At 39.7% G+C, this 20,598-nt stretch overlaps 1 protein-coding gene across 5 annotated transcripts in view; it reads left to right on the top strand.

Annotated features, from left to right (window-relative positions):
- The window catches only part of ASTN2 (astrotactin 2), a 950,477-nt gene that overhangs the window by 760,831 nt on the left and 169,048 nt on the right, over positions 1-20,598 (top strand). For all 5 annotated transcript variants that reach the window (XM_017504318.2, XM_017504317.2, XM_017504316.2 and 2 more), the window contains 2 exons: positions 17,398-17,531; positions 19,434-19,582. In XM_017504318.2, the coding sequence (XP_017359807.1) occupies positions 17,398-17,531; positions 19,434-19,582 (283 nt within the window). The remainder of the gene's footprint in view (positions 1-17,397; positions 17,532-19,433; positions 19,583-20,598) is intronic.

The raw sequence follows: 20,598 nt of genomic DNA, 5'->3' as shown, positions 1-20,598 counted from the left end.
TATACGAAGGTAGAGAGAATATCATAATGAATTTCCATGTACCTATCATCTTCTAGTTTTAGTAGTGATCAATTATGCCAATCCTGTGTTACCTCCTCTCACATCTACTTCTACACTGCCCTGATAATTTTAAAACACATCTCAAACGTGAGATTATTTCATATGTAAATGTTAAAGTTCTTATCTCTTAAAGATAAACACTCAAAAGATAACCGTAATACCCTTACCAGGATTCCCAAATGAACAATAATTTCTCTATATCATCAAACATCCAGTTATCGTTCATGTTTATCAGATTGCCTTATATCTTTGGTACCCATTTATTTTTTCAAATCAGGAACTAAATAGGATCCAAATGTTATAGTTGGCTGATAAACAAATCTCTTCTAATCTATATATCTTTCATTTTATTCCTTGGGATATTTTATGGGTAAAACTGGGTTGTTTGTGCTATAGAGCTCCCCAAACCTGTATTTTGCTGATTGCATCCCCATGTTGTTATTTAACATCCTCATCTGGCCTTGTATTTCTTGTAACTATGTATTTAGTTCTAAAGACTTGATCAGGATTGATTTTTTTTTTTTGTTTATTTTTTTTTGGCAATTCCCCACGGCCAGTATTGAAAAACTTTGAGACAAAGGTGGTCTATTAGAAAAACTTGAGCTTTTTACTCTAGTCATTGAAAGTTTGTCTTTCATGCTGGTCTCATCTTTCATCAAGCCCTGATTGTTTCCTTTCCCCTGTTAGTTACTTGTGGCAATGGACTTTGAGCCTTAAATTTCCTCACCTATATTGTGGGTTTACTAATAATTCCCAATATCTGAGAGTACTGTGTTGAATGAAATGGGTATTCATATGTTGAGTGTTGGTGCCTAATAAGTGCTGAGTAAAGACAAATTATTACTTATACTTTTGCTACTTTCTGCTTTTCTTCTTGCTCCTCCTTCTCTACATTTCGTTGTTTTATTTTGTGATCACAACAGTGCCTATGTGGAAGAAAGAAATAGAAGAGATTATACGGTCATCTAGGCCAACCCTTATGTATTACTTGATTCTTTTCTACTATATCCTGCAAGAGCTTCATTTTGAATACTCCTAGAATGGTTTGCATGGTTTGCTCAGTGACTTACTAAACATCCTGTTCCATCACTACTAGAATGTGTGTGTGTGTATGTGTGTGTGTGTGTGTATTTAGAGAGAGAGAAAGAGAGAGAGAGAGAGAGAGAGAGGGTCTCACTCTGTCACCCAGACTGGAGTGCAGTGGCATGATCATTGCTCACTGTAGCCTTGATCTCCTTAGCTCAAGTGATCATCCAATCTCAGCCTCCCAAGTAGATTGGACTATAGGCAATGCCACCATGCTTGGATAATTTTTGTATTTTTTGTAGAAATTGAGTTTTGCCATGTGTCCCATGTTTCCTTGTCTTGAACTGCTGGGCTCAAGTAATCTGCTAACCTTGACCTCCAAAAGTGCTGGGAATACAGGCATGTGCTACCATGCCCAGCCTCTTCTTTATATTAAATAAAAGTATTTTTCTATACATTTCTTATCCTTGTAGTTTCTAATTCTATTTATAAACACTATAGTGAGCAAGTTTTGCTATTGAATTACTAGACAGAGCATATGTTTTGAAAGTAGAGAGATGAGGGTTTAAATATTACTTTTGTCACAAGAAATACTATATGCATTTTGGGATGTTACTTAAATATTTAAGCTTTTGTTTTCTCATCAGTAAAGTGAGATTAATATCTATCTTATAGAATTGTTTTGCAAATTCAGAGATAGTTCATGTAAGGTGCTTAGCAACACTGCCTTGCACTAGAAAAAGGTCAATAAAAGTTAATCCTGTCTCCTATTCTAAATAACAGTCTTTCAAGTCTTTGAAGATATTTTAGGTCTCAGTTGATTTTTTTCTTCTCTCCTGGAAATTCTCAGTTCCCTCAACAGTTTTTTATCACATGGGTCTGAATCTTGGTGTAGATTCTGTCTTAGTCAATTTCTGCTAACACAATATTTGAGACTGGGAAATTTGTAAGGAAGTTTACTTTCTCATGGTTCTGGAGGCTGGGAAGTCCAAGATGAAGGTGCTGGCTGGATTGGTGTCTGGTGAGGGTTGCTCCCTACTTCCAAGATGGCACCTTGGTGCTGCATACTTGGTAGGAAGGAAACTTTGTGTCCTTACATGGCAGAAAGGATGGAAGGGCAGGGCAAAAGAACATTCGTTTTAACATTGAGCCCTTTTATAAAGATGATAATCCTATTTATAAGAGTGGAGCCCTCATGACTTAGTAAACTCCCAAAGACTCCTCTTAATACTGTTGCATTGAGGATTAAGATTCAACGTGAATTTCAGAGGAGATGTCATGATTTAATCCACAGCCAACTTAGTCTTATCCAGGCCATATTGATTATAAGCCTCTGAATGAACTCCAGTATGCAGTCTTGTTCTGTTGCCCGGGTTGGAGTGCAGTGGCACAATCTCAGCTCACTGCAACCTTCACCTCCCAGGTTTAAACAGTTCTCCTGCTGCAGCCTCCTGAGTAGCTGGGATTACAGGTGTCCACCACCATGCCTGGCTAATTTTTGTATATTTAGCAGAGACGGGATTTCACCATGTTGACCAGGCCAATTTCAAACTCCTGACCTCAGGTGATACACCTGCATCAGCTTCCCAAAGTGCTGGGATTACAGGAGTGAACCAGCACACCCAGCCAGTCTAAGTACATCTTAATGAATGGTATGTGATTTATGAAGAAAGAAGTTAGAAAGCACAGAGACTATTTCCTTTGCTTTAAAGTTAAGGATAGAAGCCAAATATCTTGCTTTCAAACTTTAAGATTTATCCTGGGTCACAATATCTTCTATATTTAGTGCCAGGTACATAGTAGGTATTCAAAACATAACTTTTGAGTGGCTAAAGGAGACTGAAGCTCAGAAGGAGATCTGTATTACACAGCAGTAGGTTATGGATTTAAGATTTAACCCATGTTTGTCTGACTCCATAGCTTGTGGTGTCAGCATACAAAGAATACAGCCTTTGTCATTACTGGCTTTTCCACTACACTTTGGCATGGGCAAGCCTGTTCTATCACCAGATAGCCTTCCTTGGATTCTAGAGTTCCTTCTATCACTTTCCACTTCATCTTTTTTGGACAATAAAACTTCTTGCTCCATTCTCTCTTCTTATTTCTCAGCCCCTTGGAACCTGGATTTTGCTTCACCATCTAATCAAAGCATTTGTCCCAAAACTCAATTAAACTGTCTATTAGCTCAATTCAAAGCCCTTTTCTTAATGCTTTTTCATATATCTACTATCAAAAGAGTTTGGGCTTGGCATCTTCAACTTCAGCGTGCTCCAACCTGCATCTTTTTCGGAAATTATTGCTTATCTTCCAAAAATCAGAGGGAACACCAGGCAATTGAAGTATAACATAGTCTGTGCTTCAGGTAGGGTAGTACATGTTAGTGAAGCTCTTCCCACCCCTCTACAGTACTTCCCTGGTGGTTGTTTCTCATATGTGCAGGGACTCATTTTGAATAGAGTTAGAGAATACAGAGATACAGGTAACATATAGGTATATAGATATAGGTATAAATATAGATAGATTTATTTGCTTATGTTTTATATATCAGGAGAGCATTAATTTCATTCAAGGTGAACAGACTTACTTACCAGTGAGATTTTGATATTTTAGAGGTTTTAGTGAGATGGCATAGAGAGAACCATGGTTTTAGAGTCAGCCAAATTTGTATTTAAATTTCATATTTCATTCTTACCTGTTGGATGGCATTGTACATTTGACTTAGCCTGCTTGAGCTCCATTTTCTCAGATAAGATGGGAATAGTAAGAACACCCTACTTTGCAGGGTGACTCTGGATGTTATGTAAGATGATGGATATGAAGAAAAGGCAGTACATGAATCAGATAGACTTAAGTTTAAGCTCTCATTTTGCCACATACTATAGAGATATAATTTAATTTCTCATAATCTCAATGGAGGTGATAATAGTATTGAACTGTTAAGTAAGACTATGCATGTAAAGCACTTAGCAGTAGCTAGTATGATCAAACACTTGATCAATATTAGCTGTAGCTTCTCACTTCCTTTTTTTTCTTCTTAGTCTTCCCCCTACTTCTTTTTCTTTTTCTCCTCGTATCCTCTTTCCTTGCTTCTTATTAAAGCATCCAGTACAGAGTAGACATATAATAAATAGTAATTGCCTTACCCTTAGGGATCCATTGATTCAAAAATCAAAAGGGCAATCAGTTCAAAGAGACAAAGAAAGTCATGCTTTCCCAGATGCAAAGATAATATCTTTGATAGCTGGATCCAGTGCCATATTGTTTTTTCAATAGAAAGTATTACAAAGAATAAAAATAATTCCAAGTGAGTGTAGATGTGCCTATAATCTCTTTCGTCTAAAAATTAGCATGTCTAACAACTTTTAAAAAATTATTTTGCTCATTAAGTAACTTTCATCTAGAGAATACCCAAGTTCAGGGCCTAGTCAATATTCACTTAATTATCAAATATATGTGGATATTTGTATAGATCTGACATTATTTTAGGCACTTTATACGTGATCCTTACACATTTCTAATTGAGGCATATCTTAGTATATCCCCATTTTATACAGGCACAAAGTGAAGCTTAGAGAGCTGAAGACAATTCCATCAGTTTGCTTAGTGATAACACTGGGATTTGAACCCAGGAGTCTGGTTCCAGTGACTATGCTCCTAAGCTCTATGTTCTACCGTCTCTTTAGCATGTGTAACATCTTTTCAAGAGTTAAATGCTCTAGATTTTTCAGAGTCCCATTTGCCATGATAGAAATATGACTATATTGAAGCTGATAAGAATCTACCATTTCCAGACTTCCTCAGCCAAATTTACAAGGCTTCCTTTCAAAGGCCAAGGTAAACTCGGGATGGGTCTAGCTAGACTAAGCATGTCCCCTCCTGTCTTGTGACCTTTCTTTTCCTGCCCCCACTCCTAGTCCCATGGAAGCCCCACCAGCAGGAGAGGCTTCCTCCCTCAGATGCCTCCTTAGGGACAATGGGCGTACTGGAAAAATGAAATCATCAGTGGCCACAGAAGAGAAATTGTGTAATTCCTTACTTAGGAACTTGCCATTAATTTAAGCTAGCATTTAGAGATGCAAACTCCACAATCTTGGACAAATCATTAACTTGAAACTTTCCCACCCGCCTCTCATCTCCAGATGTTCTCACCACAGGGAAGAGGAGTTACTATCTATCAAAGGACAGCAGACTTAGAAGACAGGTCTTGTCTCTTGGGTGGGACTGGAATCCTCAGTTAAAGGTTTCCCTAAGGAAAAATATGTGAGTTCCAGCCAGGTTTCCCCTTCCAGGACTGGGCAGTCCAGGAGCAATGCCTTGTTGGACATAGGCTGAAAAGGGGAACCATTCTCTGAAGAACTTAAATTTGTATGAGGCTAACAAACCCTTGGCAGCTGAAGGTCACAGGTGCCTTGGGAAGATGACTCATGATTAGATGGATGAGGCTACTGATATGGCTGTGTCTTCTCCCTGGAGTTGTAACCGTTGTTTCCTATTGCTCATAATTGGTCTGCTATTCATCACTTTCACAATTGCTCTCAGCTCAATGACAGGCAGGACAAATGATTTGGAGATAGTTTAGAACAATGTAAGCACAATCTATTGCCCTGATGACTGAGAAAGTCTAGTAGGATCACGCTGATCACGCAGCCAAACAGCTCCCAGTCTTCTTTCCTCAGACTTTATTACTTATTCATGCAGCAGTCATTCATACAAGAAACTCTTATGGAGTACCTACTTTGAGTCATGCTTGTGGGAGGAGTTTCCGATAAAATAAGGCAAATAACTCACAGTCCAGTAGGGAGGACAGACATATAAATAAATAATTCAGTAAAATATGGTAAGTATACTAACAGATGTGTTATCAAAGGTGCAGTAAGGACTTTCAATTCTGCCAGGAAATCAAGGAAGGGTTTTCAAAGAGGACTGAAGTTGTAGTGGGTCTTAAAGAATGAGTATGATTTGATTAAAGATGGAATAAAGGCATGATAGACAGGGAGAACCCAAGCACAAAGATACAGTGGCATAAATGTTTGTTGCCAGCCTGATCCATGACAAGGAGTTCAATGTAGCTGGTATATAGGACTGGGACAGACTATGGTGGTGGGATATGAGGCTAGAGAGGTTGTTCAGCATCACTTTGGGAAGGGCTGTGTGTGCCAGGCTAAGAAGAAGAATAGTTATTTTTTTCTTAGTCAAAACTCTTTTTAATTGTTTTATTGTCTTTCTTTTTAGAAATATAGAATACAGATGAGATCTCACTGTGTTGCCCAGATTGGTCTCAAATTCCTGACCTCAAGTGATACTCCTAAGCTTCCTAATATGCAAAGATTACAGGTCATTTTTTTATTGATATGTAATAGTTGTACCTATTTGGGGAGTACATGTGATATTTTGTGTCTTTTTTCTTTTCTGAGATGGAATCTCGCTCTGTCACCAGGCTGGAGTGCAATGGCGCAGTGTCAGCTCATTGCAACCTCCACCTCCTAGGTTCAAGCTGTTCTCCTGCCTCAGCCTCCTGAGAAGGTTGGGACTACAGGCGTGTACCACCATGCCCAGCTAATTTTTGTATTTTTAGAAGAGATGGGTTTTCACTATGTTGGCCAGGATGGTCTCGATCTCTTGACCTCATGATCTGCCTGCCTCAGCCTCCCAAAGTGCTGGGATTATAGGTGTGAGCCACTGTGCTTGGGCTACGTGTGATATTTTGATACATGCATACAATATACAATGATCAAATCAGGATAACTGGGATATCCATCATCCAAAACATTTATCTTTGTTTCTTTTTTACATTGGGAACATTCTAATTCTTCTCTTCCAGCTATTTTGAGTACAATACATTATTGTTAACTATAGTCATTCTACTGTACTATTGAACACCAGGTCTTATTCATACTAACTAACTGTGTTTTTGTATCTGTTAACCAGACTTTTTTCATCGCCCTCTCTCTCTTACCTTTCCCAGACTCTGGTAACTACCAATCAATCAACTCTCCGCCTCCATGAGTTCTACTTTTTCAGCTTCCACATATGAATGAGAACACGTAGTATTTTTCTTTCTGTGTCTGGCTTATTTCATATAACATAATTATTTCTAGTTCTATTCATGTTGCTGTAAATGACAGAATTTTATTATTTTATGGTTGAATAATGCCTCATTGTGTATATACATCACATTTTCTTTATCCATGTATTTATTGGTAGACACTTAGGTTGAGTCCATATCTTGTTTATTGTTAACAGTACTGCAATAAACATGAGAGTGTAGCTATCTCTTTAACATACTGATTTTATTTCCTTTGGATATATACCCAGTAGTGAGATTATTGGATCATATGGTAGTTTTATTTTTAATTTTTAGAGGAATTCTCATACTGTTTTCTGTAATAGCTGTACTAATTTATATTCCCACCAACAGTGTATAAGAGTTCCCCTTTCTGAACAATTATGCCAGCATTTGTTATTTTTTTGTCTTTTTGATAATAACTATCCAAATTGGAGTGAGATGATATCCCATTGTGGTTTTCATTTGCATTTCCCTGATAATTAGTGATGTTAAGCATTTTTTCCATATACTTGGCCAATTTTATATCTTTTTTGAGGACTATCTATTCAGCTCTTTTGCCCATTTTTAAATTGGATTATATATTTTCTGTTTTGGGATTTTGTTTTTTCGGTTTTTTTTTTTTTTTTTTTTTTTTTTTTTTTTTTTTTTTTTTTTCTGGATATTAACCCTTTGTCAGAGCCATAATTTGCAAATATTTTCTCTCATCCTGTAGGTTGCCTTTTCACTCATTTGACTGTTTCCTTTGCAGTCAACAAAGGAAGATTTTTAATTTGATGTAATCCCATTTGTCTATTTTTGCTTTTATTGCCTGTGCTTTTGAGGTCTTATTCAAAAAAGTATTGTCCAGACCAACATGAAGTTATTTTTTAAATCAAGTCCTTATTTGGTTGTGGCAAATAAGGACTTGGGACTGACCAGGGCAAGATTAACTGGTCCCCCTCCCTCCTCCTGAGACTATGTCATATGCCACCTGTCTTTAGTATTTAGGAAAAATGACCAGGATGAAGAAGAGGATTCAGTCTGTAGGTTGAGACCTGTGTTTGAGTCCTAATTCCTAGAGTTGCAACATTGATTAAGTCACCTGATTACAGGAGCATCAAACTTCTAAAAATTTCAACTTTTTCAAGGGTTGCATGGAAACAATGCAACCTAATATACAGGCTGTTTATGGGGATGACAGTGGCCCATGGTGGTTAAGCACGTAGGCTTTGGAATTTGAGAAACGTGGGTCTGAGTTTTGTTCTGCTATATACTGGCTATGTAACTTAGGAAAGGAACCCAAACTCTCTGGGGCCTCAGTCTCATCCTCTATGCGGTGGCCGCAATAGGAGTATTAAATTCATGGTGTTGCTGTACAAATCAGTTGAATCCCTGCATGTCAGTTCTCACTGAGCACTGTGTTTGGAATAGAAAAGTATTCAAAAAATGCTCACTGTTAATTTTAATGCATTAAAACCTGCTACTTCATCTTCTGTGTAAGATGGATGGGAGCTGAAATATGGAACTAACTGACAAAAAAAATTGCTCCTTGCCTGAGGATTGTATAATCCTATCATCTTGTGTGTGTACGTCTTGAGAAACAGACAGCTGACAGAGCCTTGTGCACAAGCATCTCAGTGGGTTGTATATTTATTTCTCTAATATTTTTTCATTAGCAGAGGTAAGTGTGGCAATAGAGGGCTTTGGATGGCTCTAAATGTCTTCTCCCTGTCACCCAGATTAAGGAGCTGTTCTGTCGGCCTCTCATCATTCAGAGGAGAATGGCTTGAAAAGTGAAGCTTATCCTGACAGGGGAAATTAGGTGTCGTTTCTGTGATTTATAGAGCCATAGATTGAGCTGCACAATTTCTTATATAGGAAATGGGTCCTTGCCAGTTAGTATTTATTCATCCTATGGGGGATCTGAGGCTGAAAATAAGAGGCAGGTTGAAGAAGGTCTGGGGCCACTGCTTGGGATTTGATGCGAGTCCAAAGTAGACCCTCTGCCCTACTGTGTTGTCTGATTGACCTTGGGCCAGTATCTTCTCTGACCTTTCACTTGCTCATCTGTAAGAATTACCGGAAACAGTAAAACCTGCTGCTTCTGCAAGTTGTTGGGAGGATGATAGAAGCTAACAGGCAGATGCCTTAGCACTAGACATAAAATAAGGAGATGCTTAATAGGTGTCTATTCTCTTCATCTCACTCCTCTTTCTTCAAAAGCTGTTAATGGTATGCTTATCATCTGTGTGACCTTCTCTGCAGAGAGGATGCCAATTGGCAGAAAGTCAAATAGACTTTCTCTAGAGCAGTTTTTGTTCTCAGCCTAATAGAGCTGAGAGTTCCCATATACCCTCTATCCCATATACACATAACCTCCCTGACTGTTAACATCTTCACCAGAGTGGTACATTTGCCACAATCAATGAACCTGCATTGACACATCATTAGCACCCGAAGTCCATAGTTTATGAGAGGGTTCCCTCCTGATGTTGTACTTTCTCTGTGTTTTTACAAATATATAATTCCATGTATATACCATCATAGTATCACGTCTACACAATGTTCGTAGAGTATTTTCACTGCTCTACAAATCCACCATGCTCTGCTTATTCATCCTTCCCTTCTCTCTAACCTCTAGAAACCATGAATCCTTTTGCTGTCTCCAAAGGTTAGCCTGCTGTTAGGCAATTATAGTCAGTATATCTAGGATGGGAAGTTGTAAAAGGGATGGGAAAACTATGGCCAACTTTGAGAAACAGCTAAATCTTAGCATGAGTGAGAAAGTGATCAGAAATAGCAACACTGTGATCTGAATGTTCAACTTAAAGAAACTAACAGGTGACAATAAGACACAGAGGGGAGAAGAGACTTACTGAGGTCACACAGTAAATTAGAAAATGTTGGCGTTCCTTTGGATTCTCCTATCTTTGTCTTTTTACTCTTTTCATGTTCTGTACTTTTTCTGTGTCATTTCATTCACACTTGTGGCTTCCGTTACATTGAACTATATGATATTGCTAACATTTGACTTACAAAATTGCAATTTCACATGGTATTGTCATTGGTTCATTCTCATTTGTAGAGTGAAAAATCCTAATATATGCTAAACATGGGTGGACTCAGGGGTGTGAATAATATTTTTAATAAATGGATATTATTTTATACGGAGGCTTTATATTTCAAAGCACAGATTTCCTGGTTTAAGCCAAATGTCCTGAATTCAAAGCCTAGCTCTACCACTTACCAGCTATGTGACCTTGGAAACAAATGCAAATTGGATATAATAACCACACGTAGCTCACAAATTGTTGGGAAAATTTAACAAGTTAATATGTCTTAAGTACTTCAGGTGTTGTGAGGAATAATGCATACAAAGAATTTAGAACGGTGCCTGGCTTGTAGTAAGCATTCAATAAATATAATGTAATTATTAGTATTCTCTACTTCAATGAGAACATTGCTTATGGTCGCGATGGCTGACAGCATGGGCTTCAGGATTAGGTGGCTTGAGTTCAAGTCCTGGTTCTACTACGTTTTAGTGGGTAACCACCTTGTACAGGCTGTTTTACCCTTCAGACCTCAGTTTCCTAAATCTATAAAATGGGAATAGGAACAGCAAAACTACTACATAAGGCTATTGACGTGATTATATAATACAATGTATATTAAAGCGCTTACTACCCTCTCAGTAAATGCTGATGTTACGCTTGTTTTCTACTAAAATGACAGAATTTGGTGGCTTGAAGCCAGGACCAAATGTAGGCAACGTGGTGTAGTGAATGTTTCTCTTCTTTGGGCTTCCTAGTCTGTGCAGAGTTGTGAGGACCAGCTTCATGTCTTAGGACCCTTCTAGATCTGAAATGCCAAGAATCCATGCCAATGAATATGCTTGTATGCACTTCAGAGCCCTCTACCTTCTGGGATATATATGTAGTTTTAGGTTTCTACTTCCCCTTGCTCAGCTACTCCCTAATTGCTACATTTTCCAAGCAATTTTTGACAGGACTCACCTCACTTGCCTTCCTGTGTTGTTTGGGAGTAAGAAGATTTAAGTCAATAAACACTACCTATATTTCTCCCTTTATGTGTTTTTACATGTGCTACTTAATTATACATTAATAGATTTGTTAAAGACTGACCAATTAATCACCTTCTCACTGTCAGGGCAGATGGGCATGTCTTTTTTCATTCCTAAGGAATGGGGCCTCCAGCCCCTGCACCTTATCTCCTGTGGCTACCAGGGAAGTGGATAATTGGAATCTCCTGTAGCCATTGTGAGGAGATAGGCTGATGACGGATGGCAGATGGCCCACATAGATCTTATCCCAGAGTTCCAGGGTGGGCTGGAAACCTCTGTTTCTGCTTTTTCGCAGACACTTCTATGAAAACCTCTTCAATCCTTCCCATGTTCATCAATTCCCTTCTGATCAATTAAACACATTGTCAGCATGGGTGCACCAATTAGTCTCCCTATAAAGCTGGGATGTCAACCACTATCTCTTCATCTCCCATCTCTCTAGAGCCCTAGAAGCTTCTTACTTTATATATGCAAACACTTCTGGGCAAAAAAGCTATCAACCCCACTCTCCTCCAAGCAGTGATGACAATTGTCTTCAAAAGGGACTCTGCCTCCATAGTCCACCCGAATCTCCTTTCAATGGCTTCAACGTAATTTCGTCTTTTTATGGTGACCAAAAGACATGCGTTTCTGTCGTCTCTCTTGTTAGAAGAACACAACAATATCAAGTACAGAAGTTTAATTCTTGGCAGAACATCCTATTTTGTATTTAAAACATATTTAAATATAAGTATGTTTATAACATATTTAAAACGTATGTTTGGGATCCTATGTGTTCACTCTTTTTCTTGAAGGTAGGGACACAGAGATGATTCAAATTTATGACCTTGGCCAGGCGTGGTTGCTCATGTCTATAATCCCAGCACTTTGGGAGGCCGAGGCCGGTGGATCACAAGGTCAGGAGTTTGAGACCAGTCTGACCAACACAGTGAAACCTTGTCTCTACTAAAAGTACAAAACTTAGCTGGGTGTGGTAGCGCATGCCTGTAATCCCAGATGCTCGGGGAGGCTGAGGCAGGAGGATTGCTTGAACTGGGGAGGCGGAGGTTGCAGTGAGCTGAGATCATGCCACTGTACTCCAGACTGGGCAACAGAGTGAGACTGTATCTCAAAAAAAAGGTTGGGGGCAGGGAGTTGGGCATCACCAGGTAGGCAGTGGTGGGGCCAAAGTGGGGAGGTTTTTTATTTTGTTTTGTTTTTTGTTTTGAGACGGAGTCTTGTTCTGTCGCTCAGGCTGGAGTCTATTGGTGCAATCTCAGCTCACTGCAGCCTGTGCCTCCCAAGTTCAAGGGATTATTCTTCCTCAGCCTACCAAATAGCTGGGATTACAGGAACCTGCCACCACGTCTAGCTAATTTTCGTATTTTTAGTAGAGACAGGTTTTCACTATGTTGGCCAGGCTGGTCTTGAACTCCTGACCTTGTGATCTACCCGCCTCGGCCTTCCAAAGTGCTAGGATTATAGGTGCGAGCCACCGTGCCCAGCTGGGAGATTGGTTTTGAGATACCTTATAGGTAGAGGGTTGACCCCCGCTTTTTGGCTGGAGGCACCAAACTGACATGGGAGATACAAGTGATGCTGGGGAAGAAGAGGATCACAAACATATACACCCATTTTCTTTACTGTTATTATTTATTTGGTTTGTTTTATTCAGCATTCCATGGGAACTTTTAATTCAACAAACATTGACTGCCTTATGTTAAATGCTAGATACTGCGTTTGGCCCTAAAATGGAGCCAGTGAGTAAAAAGATAATAGATTGTTTTTTTCTCTAGAGAGCCTTTCCCCTCCTCATTTGTTATGGGTTGAGCAGTCATATGGCCAAGTTTATTAGTACCATGGAGATGAAATCCATTAGGCATTGAATAAGCATTTCAGAGCATCTTTATGGAGTGATACAGAGTAGAACCATCATACTCTCAAAACTGACTGACTTGGTATCTGCATGTGAGAATAATTTTTAGGGTAAAAATTATAGTCATTTCAAGTATAGAGTGTGGAATTTAATTCATGGGCTTAGTGACATTCTATGTAGATGTTTCTAAATATCTTAAATACAGGGTATTTACCTAAAGTTTAAGATTCCTAAGATATTGTCATAATTTTAGAGCTAGAAGCGCCCCCCTCCTTCTGTGTGTATTACTTCATAGCATTTGAACTATAGTAATTGTAATTGTTTTTGTGTGTGTCTTTGCTAGTAAACCACAGATCCTTTGAACTTAGTGACTAGGTCTCGTTCATCCCCTTTCTAGTTTCTGGAAGGCACAAGGTATGTTGTAGGAAGTTCAGTGAATGTGTACTCAACTTAAGCCTTAGAAAACATATCTTCTCCACCCTCATTTGTAGATAGGGAAATTGAGGCTTAAGAATGAGGAATCTTTTATGCAAGTTCAAAAAGGAAAGTAACAAGAGAGTCAGAAATACATCCTATTTTTTTTTTTATTGCTTCATATTTTTGTGGCTCTTTTCTCCTCTTGCCCAGCTTGGTTTGCTAGCTAATTAGCCAGAAGTTGGAAGCATTTACCAGTTGTGGAAATGCAAACCTTCTTTGTTATGAAAACCAGTGGCCATGTGTTTACAACCATTAAGTACAGAATTTGTTTCTCAGGTCCCTCTACTGACTAAAAGCCAGGAGTCAACAATGCCTCCAGTGTAAGGTTTCATTTTCTCTCAAACACACAGAGACATATACACATGCAGACAACACATGCACACACAGAAGCACATGACCCAAGCAGAGCAGCTGAACAGGATATTTTGGATGAAATCTTGGCATTTGTCGTTCCTGTGTGACCTAGTAAGATCAAGGGTACAAGGGTTCAAATGGGCTTTAGTTCAAGTCCCTCCCTCTCTCTCCATGCTTTTCTGTAAGTGGGTATTGAACATCCATCTCAATGGGTAATTTTGAGCACTAAACGGAGGGATAGAGTAGTTTCATCATGAAGTTGCTCTATCACCTTGGTCCAGCCAGCTAGCCTCTCTCACTGTATCTGCATCTGTAAAATGGATTAGATTAGATGATTTACAGAGTCCTATGAAGTTGGAACATTCTATGGTTTTCCTCCCCTGGGATCTAACTGGACTCTGGATGGAGTGTTGCAAGAACTGAAGAGGTAAGCAAAGAGTGATCCTGCATTGACACAATGCTGGCTTCTGCAGCCTTATGAGGGCTCCCTGTTTGATGTTGGCCTTTTATCCGGGTGTGTTTGCTTTCTATCCAGTGTTTGCCTGGCCATTGCACCAGTCCCCATTCTGTTCCTCGGGGTTTTGGGAAAGAGCCAGTGAATGAGGATTCTTACAGGCAGGATTTCTTCCCAAGAACTGCCTGGATGGTGAAACACCCAAAGTCCAGAGAGATTTCCTGTTTTGTTTTCCTCAAGCTCAAGTTCCTATTTATGACAAAAACCAAGCACGCGTATGCACACACACAGACACACACACACACACACACACAGACACACACACACACACACACACGGTATGTTCTCTCTCTTCCCATTGCTGGGGTCCAGTGCAATCTTCCCATCTGGGTTTCACCATTATGGTAATTAAGCCCTTAATGCTGGCTGGAGATGTGACAGAATTTTAAGCCATCAGTAGTTATGCACATCAATTTTGATAAAGGGGAACCTGCAAAGGGAGCAAGAAAAGATCCAACAGTCAGCATGATGTCATGCAGTTGCATCTGGTTTCTGTCCTCATGAGAGTGCCTCCCTCTGGTGCTGGCTAGAGAATGGACGTTTGTTCTCAGCATAGGTTCTGGCACCTAGTAGGAACAGTGTTCTTACTGTGTGACACAACCTGGCCCAGGCACTTTATATGCAAATCGTTTATAAAATATACTTACACTAAAATAAAAATTGTCTGGAATTTGAATTTAACTGAGCACCCTGCGTTTTATTTATGGAATCTGGCAACCCTACTTGGGATTAATCCCATGGCTCAGAGTTGTTAAACAGAAAAGATCTGCACTTGGAAGTCACAAAGATCTGGGCTGAGATTCTGCCTCCACCATTTACTTGCTGTGTGATATTGGGAAAATTACTTGACTGCTCTGATTCCTAGTTTTCTCATGTATAAATGAGGATCATAATATCTGTATCTCAGTATTATTGTGATGGTTATGTTGTTAATGCACTTAAAGCACCATGTGCTGTGCCACTGAGTGTTTCTTGAATGTTAATTGTAATTATTTTTTATGTCTTTGGGTCAGGACACTTAACTTTGGTGAAATTTGATCATTCACTCACCCCTAGGAGAAAATATGAATAAGAATGTATGGCAGGAATAATTGGAGACTTTTTGTCAACTTCCAGGAGAAATGTGATGGAAGCTTACACAGGAACACTCTTGATAAACACCTTCTCCTTCTAGTTCTGTGTTCTTGGTCACTCAGGAGGGAGACCCCAGACCTCTTTATACAAACGTGTTCTACTTGAGTCTTTTAGACAATGCAGAATGAAAAAAGTGACATCTAGGTAATCAGGTGCCCTTAGCAGTGTGTAAATTTTGTTTAAAAGCCCATCAAAAATAAAAAATATGAAAGAAATGAAAAATAAGAACATCATATAGAGTAGGCAAATCACATAGCTACCAAATGAATAAAAGATCAACAGTCTCTGAAATCCTTACATTTTAACGACAGCTGTCATTCATTCAGAATCTCCCATGCCTTGAAATGTCAGTGCTAGCATCAAGCATACACGAAGCTATCTTCCACACCAGAACCCAAGGGAGGGGAACGAAGATAAAACTTGAGTCCTGTCCTGTGTTGTGCTAAACTGAAAAAAGTTCCTTCCCCAAGTTCTCTTTACTACCAAATATTAATGATCCATTTTTCAGTGTCCATTCATTTATTTACTGACTGTTGACTGAAAAACTGTGCTAGGTCCCACAAAAATATTCATGTGAATAAGGCCTGGCCCTTGCCCTTGGTGGGACCAGTGTTGTTGGGAGAGACAGGCAAGGAAATGTGTGGGTAGGTATGGTCTGGTGTGTTATGGTGTCCAGAAGAGGAGCATGGTTCTAGACGTAAGAAAGTTAGAGTGTGCTTCCCAGATTAAAGTTTCCTATTTGAGACCAAAAGAGTACATTGGAGTGCAGAAAAGTAATATTCCAGGCAGAGTACAGTGTGTGTGTGTGTGTGTGTGTGTGTGTGTGTGTGTGTGTCCCCACGCATGCGCACGCATGCACGTGTGTGTGTGTGTGGTGCTCGTTTGCATGTTTAAAAAAGACTGAAGCACCTTCCGATTAAATAGAACATTGATTATCATTTAGAGCAAAGGTCAGCAAACTGTGGCCCTCAGACCCAATCTAGCCTACTAATTCTCTTTGTAAACAAAGTTTTATAGGAACACAGCCACGCCAATTCATGTAATGTATTGTCTGTGCCACTTTCATGCTACAAAGGCAGTGTTAAGTAATTGTGGCAGAGTCTACCTTGACCCAAAGCCAAAAATATTTACTCTCTGGCCCTTTACAGAAACCGTTTTCCGGCTCCTGATTTAGAGCACACTTTACGTAAACGGGAATTCACTGTTGGTGGAAATTATGTGGGTACCTGAGAATGGATGATACCGTGCAAAGAAAGTCAGAAGAGTGCTGAGAGATGGAAAGGTGGCCAGGAGTGAGGATAAGGTATTTAGACTTTATCCTGAAGACTGTGGGGAACTTTGAAGGTTTTTGAGCAGTGCAATGAGACGGTCAGGCTTCTATAAAAGGCGTTGCAGCAAGGTGTTTAAGAGGGCAGGCTTTGGAGCCAGATTGCCTTGGGTTGGGTCCTAGTTCTATCACTTGCTATCTGTAAACCTCAGTCAAGTTATTTACTCTCTGTGTGCTTCAGTTTTCCAACTTGTAGAACAGGAAATTATAATAATATTATCTATTGTGTGAGGTTGTTGTGAAGATTAAATAAGTTAACGGAGGCGGAGTGCCAAGCCCAGGGAACATTCTCAATGGATACAGTTACTGTTGTTTCTCAGTGATCATTCTGGCTTCTCGGGAGGGAATGGCTCAGGATGGGAGAACCTGATAGTAGAGGGCAAGGGATTTAGGGAGTAGATGATGACTTACTTAAAGAGGCTACTCTGAAGCTCTCGTTGGCTCACATCATGGCCATCAGCATGTTTACTCTCAATCTCTCCCCTATTGTCATCATTGTGTATTGTGTCCTCCTTTTTTCCAGGCCTTCAAGAGTGCACTGATGAGTTCCTACTGGTGCTCGGGGAAAGGAGATGTCATTGATGACTGGTGCAGGTGTGACCTCAGTGCCTTTGATGCCAGCGGGCTCCCCAACTGCAGCCCCCTTCCGCAGCCGGTGTACGTATGTATGGCCCCTTTTCCTTTGGCCATCCCTTTTCATGGACTCACACTCCTGTCCTGCTAGCCCATGGCGTGACTTGCTTCTGCTCCTAAGGTGCCTAACAACATCCACAAAGACCCTGGAGCCTACCTCCTCTTTTAGGAAAGAAGGGAGCTTTGGCAGAACAGAATTGTGGCACAGGAGCAGACGCTGATATTGCAGTGTACGCTGTTTTAAATAATGCCACTCAGTTTATTATTTCTTCCTTCAGGTACCCATTCAGCAAAAGCTTACTAGGCAGCTGACTACTTTGTCAGGTCTTGTGTTGGGCAATGGGGTTACTGAGATAAAGAAACTAGAGAACCTCTTCTCTGAAGCTTCATTTTATTCATTCATTCCACAAATGATTGAAATCTACTATGAGTCAAGCACTGAGAAACATGTCAATGAACAGGATAGGCATAGTCCTTGTACTTAGGGAACTGACAACTTAGTGGATGAGATAGATGCCAGAACAAAAACAGGAAAATAAAATGCAGTTTAAAAGTTTAAGTAAGGGCTGAGCACCATGGCTCAGGCCTGTAATCCCAGCACTTTAGGAGGCTGAGGTAGGAGGATCTCTTGAGGCCAGGAGTTGAGACCAGCTTGGACAACATAGCAAGACCTCGTCTCTACAAAATATAAAAATAATAATTTAAAAAAAATAGCTCATGTGGTGGCTCATACCTGTAGTCCCAGCTACTAGGGAGGCTGAGGTGGGAGGATCACTTGAGTCCAGGAGTTGAAGGCTGAAGTGATCTATGCTTTCACCACTGTACTCCAGCTTGGGTGACACAGTAAGACTCTTTCTCAAAAACAAAATTTTTCAAATAAGAAGAATATGAAAAATAAACAAAGAAGTGCCATTAGAGAGAATAATGGGGAGATGTTTTAGTTAGAAGAGAGAAGGAATAGTCCAGGAAAGCTCTTTGAAGAGACCTAAACTAGGGTAGACACCAGCTAGGCAACTAGTGGTGAGAATCACATGTCAGGCAGAAGGAACAGCATTTAAGAAGGCCCAGACACTGGAAATTCACCATTTGAGCAAGTAAAGGAAAGTCACTGTGGTTGCAGGTGTGTGGTTAAGAGGGAAAAGTGGTGTGAGAAGCATGAGAGAGGGGCAGGAACCAATACTGGAAAATGAAGTCCTATAATCAACCTCTATGGGTGAGAAGAATCATGTTGTAAGATAGTCCTTGAAGAGACAGTGTGGTATTGTGGCAAAAAGGAATCTGGAATAAGGATAAGCAAAGTTACCATCATGGTCCTGTCCTCAACTTGCTGTGTGACCTTGTGCAAACCGTTTACTTTTTTTTTTTGAGCCTTTCCCCATTTTGTGAAATGAGAGAATTAAACTAAGGACCACTCTAATTCTAACCTTTAATCATTCTATTTTTTTCTTATTTTGCAAAAAGATTTACTCCAGGATTTTTGCTCCTTTCAAGAGAGTATTTACTTAAGGATATTAAAAAGTTAGCTAATACACTGTGGGTATTGAAGAGAATGACAGAAAAAATGGAAAGTTCCTTTTTTTGAAGGCACTGCCAATTTAATGGAAAGTGAAGCATCATTGAAAATATAGTATAAATATATGGAAAACTGATAAACTGCCATTGAGCCCATATTATGTGGATGGATTAATTTATGTAATTCTACATTGATCTTGAAAGGTGTCTCCTTGTATTCCCATTTTATGGATGAGGAAACAGAGGCCATGAGAGGGGAAATAACTTGCCTAAGGTCATACAAGTTGGTGGTGGTGGTGGGAGGAATCAAGATTTGAATTCAGACTGAAACCTTCATCTTGACACATTCAGACTCTTTTGGGCCCCAGCTGGTGCTGGCTGCCAAATAAGAATCTTTCCTTTCACTTTTCATAGGCTGCGGCTGTCTCCAACAGTGGAACCCTCCAGTACTGTGGTCTCCTTGGAGTGGGTGGATGTTCAGCCGGCTATTGGGACCAAGGTCTCCGACTATATTCTGCAGCATAAGAAAGTGGATGAATACACAGACACTGACCTGTACACAGGTAGGTTCCTGACTTCTCGTTTTCTTGGGATAGTATGACAGAGGAGGGAAATTGGGATTTTCTTTTGTGTTTGGAAACTTGGTCTCATCTGTCTTGGGAAGGCGTTGGGAGATTTCATTGTTTAGTGATTTTTCACGGCCCATCCTTGTGTGCTGTTTTTCATGAATTTGAGCAAGCAGAGGTAGCAAGTTGTAGTTAGAAAGAGTTTCTGATTCTCTGAATTGGACCTTCAAAATATTGTATCAAAGAGCTAGTTGATTCTGAAGATAATTTGACCTTTCTCTATCTGGAAAGGCCTGCAATTTTGTGTTTGAAGGCCTTGATCCGTAGATACATTATCTCTGGAACTGAGGTAGGGAAATTGACACATTTTGCTTTCTAGTGAGATACACCTGGAGTCTTCATTATCTAGTGCTGGGAAAGAGAGAATTGGAAGTGATTCCAGCATGCAGGAGCATTTATTTGAGAATGTTGGCTTTTAAGAGGGATACCTTTGATTATCACTCAGAACATTATTCCTGAGTTCTTCTAAATCATTGACACTGCCAAGCAGTGAAGTGTTCATCTGTGATCTGTACTGGGGCTTATATCCTCTGTTCTCTATTGAGACTTCCATTCAGCAATTATTATTTTCCAGCCAGAAAACATCAATTAGACATCTATTTTTTTGTGCCAGACACTGAGCTAAGTGCTTTGTTTAGCATCTTTCTGAATCCTCACAATTTTAGGAGAGCTAGTGATTATTGTGCCCATTTCACAGATTAGAACATTGAGACTAATCCAAGGTTATTCAGTTTGTGATATCTCCTCAAATTTGTAATTTTAATCCTGAACCAAGACAGGTTTTTAAATAATGAAGGAAGTATAATAATTTGCCCAATTAAATTATAAACTCCAAGAGGAAAGATGCTTTTTCCATGTTACTCATAGTTGAATTTCCAACACCTATCAGAAAGTCTGGCATTCAAATATTTGTTGATGAATGAATAATAAATGAATGAAAAGACCTTTATTGT

Source organism: Cebus imitator, unplaced genomic scaffold (genome assembly GCF_001604975.1).
Source record: "Cebus imitator isolate Cc_AM_T3 unplaced genomic scaffold, Cebus_imitator-1.0 Scaffold320, whole genome shotgun sequence".
Classification (NCBI taxonomy): Eukaryota; Metazoa; Chordata; class Mammalia; order Primates; family Cebidae; genus Cebus; species Cebus imitator.
The sequence above is the reverse complement of the archived record's forward strand: the minus strand, read 5'-3'. Positions and strand labels throughout refer to the sequence as shown.